Source organism: Rhododendron vialii, chromosome 3a, assembly GCF_030253575.1.
Source record: "Rhododendron vialii isolate Sample 1 chromosome 3a, ASM3025357v1".
Lineage (NCBI taxonomy): Eukaryota > Viridiplantae > Streptophyta > Magnoliopsida > Ericales > Ericaceae > Rhododendron > Rhododendron vialii.
The window spans coordinates 11,395,824-11,404,026 of NC_080559.1; the positions used below are offsets into that span (position 1 = coordinate 11,395,824).

Below are 8,203 nucleotides of genomic sequence, written 5' to 3' on the forward strand. Positions count from 1 at the left end.
CTACCACTGCAAGTGAGCTTGACCCTGTAACTTTGTTGTTGGGAGTCCAATATTCCGCCTGGGGTTTTCCCATGTGCATGTTCGTTGGGAAGTACCCACAGAGTTCACACCTCATCAGATGGACCCAATATATATTGGATAACTCATATCTACTTACAAGGCTAAAGCCTTGTAAGTGGTAAGTCTCTCAATTGTATATTAAGGTCCAATCCTTTTTTTTATTTATCCAAAATATGATACTCAATCTTTCACACATGTTCCTAACACTGGTGGTTCTAAATTGCATGTCAAAATATGTATCTTTGCATATCTATCTAAACATGGATTTTAATGCCAATTTTAGTTTTAAAGCTCATGCAAGCAAGGATTTGGTTTATTGCCGGAATGTCGCATTATAATATGATAATTTCATCAATATTTTTATATAAGATTAATTTTAAGTGTGAGTCTTGTGCATTGAGTATGAATTTTTTTTAGGCTGAGTTTCCCTTATTGTCTAAACATACTAAACGGGCTAAAACCTCACAAAAACTCGGAGTTTGAGATAAATCATTCTTCTTACATCAACTAAGAGTCTATTTAGCGAAAACAACTTCTTTAAAATCCTACCCTACAGACAAACACTCTTTAGGGGAAACCCAACATTAGAATAATGAGAAAGAAAAGGGGAAACTATTGGTGATGAGCAAAAAGTATAACTTTGCGAGGGGGATAAAGATAACCTAGGACTCACTCATGTTTTACACTGTTACAACTGTTTTTTCACACCAACTTATTAACCATCTTTCTCAATCATTGCACCCTGTTTAAAATTGGGATTTTTGTGGTGACATGAGTTCACATGTAAACAGAGTTTTTCTGTCAGTCAGCCTAAGGTAACAAAGCTATCATTCAGGGCAAAATTAATGAATCTCATGTGACAAGTTATTGTTCCAGAACCTCAATGGACGTGGTCCAATTTTATTCCACTCGTCTCGAATTTATTTTTAGGTTCGAGGCTCAATGATTACATAGGCAGCTGGGAGCCAATTATAGGGCCTGTTTGAGAGCTTAATTATTTTTGCATTTTACATTTTGGATTGTGAATTAGTATTGATTTTGAATTGTGGACCGAATAGATTATGAATCTGGTAGAGTGTTTGGAAGATAGATGCAGAATAAATTTTGCAACTGAGTATTATTTATATTAAGAGGATATGCTCAAAATAGAATATGTATTTGGGAAGATAATCTAAAATGAGAATAAAAAAACTCTTCCATAGTTGATTATCAAATTGTGCCTCTAAAGTGTAGTTTTGACTTTTTAGAATGCATTGTGAGACAATGCAATCTCAAAATTTGGCTCCCAAACAAGAAAAACTAGAAATGAAAAATGACAATCCGTAATCTGGCTCCTAAACAACCCTTATTTCTTAGATTAGGAATTGTGGATGTTAAGTTATTCATCTTTAGATTATTATGAGAATTGTGCATTGTAAATTATACATCTAATAAGATTATTATGAGAATTGTGCATAGTAAATTATAAGTGATGCATAATAGAAAAAAGGACTCCCAAACACCCCAAAATATATTTAGGACGGAGTCCTACCCGGTCCTAAGCCAAGGCGGTCAAAAAGTTTTGCTTAAATTTGGTTATTTATTCTATTGAAAACAAAAGTGGTTTTTGTAGACCTCCTTAACAAGAAGGGAAAATGACGGCTCAGGACGTGTTTTGATAATTAATATCCGTTAAGGACATTTTCAGCATTAACAAATGTTCTCAGTATGTCCTAGGTGGATATTAATTATTAAAACACGTCATTGACTGTCATTTTCCCTAACAACAAGAAAGACCCCTTGCAAGTTAAGTCCAAAGGGAGAAGCTATAACTTAAAGGAAATTCATTGAAATGGAGAATGAGGAATTAGTGAAAAGGATTAATGCTCTCGACGATTTAGATGAATTTGTTTTCGCGAAGGATGATGATATGTTCGAGGATGGAGCCTCTCTTTCTCTGGAATTTCAATTCTATGGTTTTACAGTTTTGGGTTATTTCCATCGATTTCGGTTTTGTTTTTTTCATTTTGTTTGTCGTGGTTTTGGGTTGGTCTCTTGGCTTTAGTTTGTTTTGGTATTATTGCCTGTCGCTGGGTTGTTTTTTTTGGGTTTTCGGTGTTTGATTGTGGTGTTGTTGGTTGGCATCTTGCCTTCTTTTGGTTTTGTTTCTCAGGTGACGTATGCCGATGTGCCTGTGATCCCTTTACCAATAAAAAAAAAAGTTGAGTCCAAAATCAAAAGGATATGGCAGATAAACTTGATTAAGCTTAATTTGTACTTTTGCCTCCCAAATTAAGACAGGAGTAATAACTTTGTTTTCTACGACTATTCACCCAACTTATAAGGAGGAAAACAAAAGAACATCCAGGCATGACCAATCACCAATCATGGATCACCCAACTTAATTTTGGGAAAATGACGGCTAAAGACGTATTTTGATAATTAATACCCGCGAAGGAGCATCAAATACCTTACACATAACTCATTGCTAAAATAATGGGCTAACTCTTTGCCTTTCCTAGAAATGAATGGTGAATGCACTCACTCAAATTGATCCTCTGAATCCATGAGATTCGATCAACTAGTTGAAAACACTAACGTATTTCTATTCAAAAAGTCATCATTTGTGTGTGTGTGTGTGTGTCTATATATATATATATATATATATGAGTCTGGAATAATTTTATTTTCTACAACTGTTCACCCAACTTATAAGGAGGAAAACAAAAGAACATCCAGGCAGCACCAATCACCAATCACCCAACTTAATTTTGGAAAAATGATGGCTAAGAACGTGTTTTGATAATTAATACCCCCCAAGGAGCATCCAATACCTTACACATAACTCATTGCTAAAATAATGGGCCAACTCTTTGCCTTTCCTAGAAATGAATGATGAATGCACTCACTCAAATTGATCCTCTGAATCCATGAGATTCAATCAACTAGTTGAAAACACTAACGTATTTCTATTCAAAAAGTCATAATTTGTATGTGTGTGTGTCTATATATATATAGGCGGTTCCAGGGACACTTAAAAAAATTCTTCAAATCTTAATCTCATAGTTCCCGATCAAATTTTGATGATTCGAGCCGCTCAATGTGTTCAGAACGTGATTTTAAAAGTGTCCCCGAGAAACTGGCAAAAAAACTAACCGGGAAGGGCTTGATTTGAGCAGTTTTTTATTGAACCGTTTAATAATGTTCAATAAAAAACTGTTCGGATGATGCTCTTCCCGGTCATTTTTTTTGCTGATTTCTCACGGGCACCTTTAAAATCACGTTCTGATTGCATTGAGCTGCTCGGATCATCAAAATTCGATCGGAAACTTGGGAGGTTTTTTAAGGGTTTTTTTAAGTGTCATCGGAACCACCCCGTATATATATGAGTCCGGATCATATAAGGGATCCCGCACGGCCTTACCGTCCGGGACTCCCCTTTCCCGATCTAATTGCAACGATTCGAGCTGCTCAAAGTGATCAGAATGTGATTTTAAGGGTGCTAGCGAGAAATCAGCAAAAAAAATGATCGGGAAGGGCTTGATCTGAATAGTTTTTTATTGAATGATTCAGTAAAAAACTGCTTGGATCAATCCCTTCCCGATCATTTTTTTTTGTTGATTTCTTGATAGTACCTTTAAAATCACGTTTTGAACACATTGAGCGGCTCGGATTATCGCAATTCGATCGGAAAAGGGGAGTCCCGCACGGTAAGGCCGTGCGAGATCCCTCTTTGGAAATTTGCTATGTGTATGTGTGTGTGTGTGTGTGTATATATATATATATAAATATGGCACTTCTAATGCGGCCGCCCGCATTCAAGCAAGTTGCGGACTTTGCCTTTCCCGATCAAATTTTGATGATTTGAGCCGCTCAATGTGTTCACAATATGATTTTAAAGGTACTCGCGAGAAACCAGCAAAAAAAAGACCGGGAAGGGCTTCATCCGAGCTGTTTTTGTTTATGTTTTATTGAACGGTTCAAATAAAAACTGCTCAAATCAAGCCCTTCCCGGTCATTTTTTTCCTGATTTTTTGCGGGTACCCTTAAGATCACTTTCTGAACACATTGAACGGCACGGATCATCAAAATTCAATCGGAAAAAGGGAGAAATGGTGTGGTCCGCAACTTGCTTGAATGCGGGCGCCCGCATTAGAAGTGCCCTATATATATATATATATATATATATTAAAAGATACCCTCGGGTAGAAGGGAAAAATATACTCTCGGGTAGAAGGGTACTTAGTCCATCGCTTTTATTCATCTCTCCCCTCATTGTCCAAGCAATGCACACAACCATAACCACACAAAAATTTACATTTCTATGTTTATTTATCCTTTTGGAGGCTTGGATAATAATCAACCACTCTTGCAATTGCTTTGCCAAGTGGGACCAATCTCAAAAAGAGTGTTTACAAGACAAGTAAAAAGTAAAGATTTGAGTGACTTCCAACATATGGGTATAGGATGAATTTTGCCTTCATTTAACCCCAACACTCTGGTGTCAGGGAATGGTCCCTCTTTTGGTCCCTACAATAGTCATATACCAAGGAGTGGCTATGGACCCAGCTCATGGCCATTCTTTGCCTGCTGCTGAGGCCGCCGGAGGGAAATGGTGAGGCGGAGACTGGGTGGCACCACCGCGGGGCGTAGGCGGTGCAACCGGTTGCTTTGAAATCCGTGTACGACCCGACGAATGGTTGGTACCGGTAATCGGCCTTGTATTTTCCATCCTCTGTGGCCCAAGATGAGGCATCCCATATGGATCCATAAACCCACATGGGCCTTAGTGGGAAAGTTGCGTCACTCTTCCTTGGGTACCTCCTTATGGGAACATCATCCACAAAGAATCTGGAAAACAGATGAAATTCATTGATAAGTACAAAAATTAAGGACAAAAAAGGTATCTTCTTTTCGTGAGACTACAAATTTATAAAACCAGTACAATATTTGCCCTTTTGACGTTCATGAATCACTTGTTTGTTTTGCGATTTGAAGGAGGTTTGAGTGAAAAAAGATAGATAGAGAAAATGTATTAAGGACTGTGCGTGTGTAGAAGTTTTAAAGCCCCAAAACAAACAAGCCCGAACTATTTTTATTCAGATTGCACTCTATTTTGCACATTACTTTTGGACCACAATTCGGCTCCAAACAACATATTGGGCAATGCCGGGCACCAATTTGTCATAGTCCAATGAAAATGAACATTATTCTCGGAGATTTATTCGATCATTAACTTCAGGCCCTAGAATTAGTAAGGTTCCGCATAAGTTGGGCTGAAGATGCGATTATCAAAAAAATCATTCTGATTCTATGGGTCAACAAACAATCCAAGCCAATCAAAGTTGCCAAAGTAAGGTTTTTTTTTTTATATATATATCTGAAGTTGCTAAAGTAAGATTGGATTCTTGATATATTGTTCACAACTGAGAAATTAATTGTCAAAATTATATAATGCTACTCACATAATGTCCTTAGGGCTCCATAGGATTGCATAGTGATGGAAACCTTGAGTGGGATCAAACCAGAGATGAAACTTCATCTCTCTCCCTATAATTCTCCCATCCCCACTTCCTCTGATGTAAACATTGGTCTGCAATGTATATGGCTTCCCAAATGTTGTCCCTAGGAATTCAATGTCCACCTCATCATGGTACCCCGGATGAGCCTCATTGTTTGAAAGCTGCCATTGGCAAACCAAGAAATATTTAAATTCAGCACAAAATTATATGGGACACCGATATACACGAATTTGACCCTGAATAATTGGTTGAGTGATAAGTTGAGCCGTAATAAGCGTCTCATATAACGTAGTACGTCAGGAGTTCGAATCACATAGAATTGCATACACGCTTGATTTTATTGAGGCCTTCTGTAATGTTGTCACCGATTAGATGTCTATTTTGATTAAGAAACATGATTTTCACCCTCCCCTTTGTCAAATTGCCCTTCTTTTCTTTGTTCTCATTAGTTTCATATTTTATTATTTCCAAATATCCCATCTCAAAATTCAGATAGAAGGGGTTTTTTTTTGTTTGTCATTTTGACTAACCGGGATGAAAAGGGATCTGTATTGTGGAAAAAGACTTCTGAAAACAGAAAGTCTACACACACAAGTCTGAATACAATTATATTCAAAACAGTTCGATGTGTATGGACTAATGTGCATCGAACGGTCTCGGATACGTTTGTAATATTGAAATGTATTTTAAAATTGTGTAGGTAGCGTTGATCCGAATGTCCAATTATAGATACACAAACATCCTAAAACAAGCTATAATTAGTAGTAGTATTGACAATTTTTAGTCCAATTTCTCACATAGAAAGCTGTTATAACTCCGGCAGTATAACCACGCTGGAGCTTAATAGAAGCACCGAAATACCCGGATCGAAACGGGCGAACCGACTTGAACCCACTTCCTGTTACAATCAAAATCAACCAAAAAAAACAAGTGAAAAAAAAAAAAAAATCACATACCCAAAAAAAATGGCTGTACTTAGAAACAATGGAAAAATGTTTGTTGTAATGTGACTATATCCAATACCTGAGTTCCTATCAAGCCAAATTGCCAATGCATTGTTGTCCATTCTTTGGTGCTCAGGACCCCATAGGTTTCTAAACCCTTCGTAAAAGCTCATGGACCGAAATCTAGAACTTGGGTAATAGCCAGGGGAGGGTGGCCAATAGGCAGCATTGGCTGATGAGGACATTAGAATGAGGAGGAGTGAGAGAAAGAAGGCCATGTGATTGGGGATACCAAGATGATGAAGAGAGAAAAAAATTGTGCGGAGGGGGAGAGAAGAATTACTGTTGAGTGTGAATGCAGGAGAGAGAGAGAGAGAGAGAGAGAGAGGGGAGAGGGATAGAGTTGTAGTCTTGTAGACATGGGGAGAAAGTAAATTGCTACTCCCCCCCCCCTGACACACCCCCCCCCCCCCCGGCCCCACCTCCCTTTCCCAGTTTACCCCCGCCCCCCCCCCCTCTCTCTCTCTCTCTCTCTCCCGCCCCCCTCTCCCTCTCTCTCTCTCTCTCTCTCTCTCTCTCTCTCTCCCTTTTCTTTTTTTCCACTTTCTGCTTCTTTTCTTCTTTTTTTTTTTTCTTTTCCAGTTTTTTTTTTCATTTTATTTCATTTTCTTTCTTTCCGGTTTGAATTTTTTTTTCTTTTTAATAATAGGTTCAAGTCTAATTCTAGGCTTTGTAAAGTAATTGAGAGAAAAAAAGTGTTTCAATTGATCATGTTTATCCCACTGTTTTTTTTTCTTTTTTTGTTCTTTATAGATTAAAAAATATAATTACGAAAATAAGTGTTTCAATTTTTAATCCGTTTGAACCAGTGCAAAGATGTTATTTTTCTGATCATTTCATCCTAAATGGTCGTAATAAATTTTTGGCTCCAAGGCCTTTCAATGAACACCCTAAGAGAGTCCTGAAACTAAATAATGAGTCTTAGGTTGCTCGTTGAAAGGTCGTAAAGCAAAAAATTCATTAAGATTACAATTAGTGTTCGGGAACTAATTACGAAATGTATTTTGCAAACGACATACTAATCCATAATACAAATATTATATTCAGGATTACTTTTTTTTAACTATAGTACAATTTTATAAATTTGTTAACCATTATTTAGCATAGATCCTCTTAACTGATTCAGTAGTATGTTGCTTCAAATCACGTTTATACTCCATAGGATTGCAAATGGATGGGTTCTATTTTTTTATAACTAAAACGGAAACGTTTTAGGGGCTACTATGTCAATGGAGGCAGCAGAGCCCCCGGGTCCCCCATACTTTTTAATTTATTTTTTTATTTAATTACTTATATCTTATTTATTTAATTTCTATAAATACACCATTTGTATATTTAAAAATATAATTCAAGAATTAAGTGCTTTAATTCTCAATTCAATTAAATCAGAGCAAATATCGTTTTTTTATTATTTTATTTTAAATGGTCATAATGAATTTTTTGGTTTAAGACTTTTCAACAAACTCCCTAAGACTCATTATTTAGTTTTAAGACTCTCTTAGGGTGTCCATTGAAAACCCTTGGAGCCAAAAATTTATTATGACCATTTAGGATGAAATGATCAGAAAAATAACAACTTTGCACCAGTTCAAACGGATTGAAAATTGAAACACTTATTTTCGTAACTATATTTTTTAA

General features: G+C 36.7%; 1 protein-coding gene across 1 annotated transcript; it reads right to left on the minus strand.

The window, feature by feature from the left end:
• Positions 1 to 4,338: 4,338 nt before the first annotated feature.
• On the minus strand, positions 4,339 to 6,906 carry LOC131320989 (probable xyloglucan endotransglucosylase/hydrolase protein 32). Its single transcript, XM_058351952.1, has 4 exons — positions 6,585 to 6,906; positions 6,359 to 6,459; positions 5,505 to 5,722; positions 4,339 to 4,890 (listed from the first exon to the last, which is right to left on the minus strand). The coding sequence occupies exons 1-4, from the start codon at positions 6,781 to 6,783 to the stop codon at positions 4,524 to 4,526; spliced, it is 885 nt and encodes a 294-aa protein (XP_058207935.1). The 5' UTR covers positions 6,784 to 6,906; the 3' UTR covers positions 4,339 to 4,523.
• Positions 6,907 to 8,203: the final 1,297 nt, after the last annotated feature.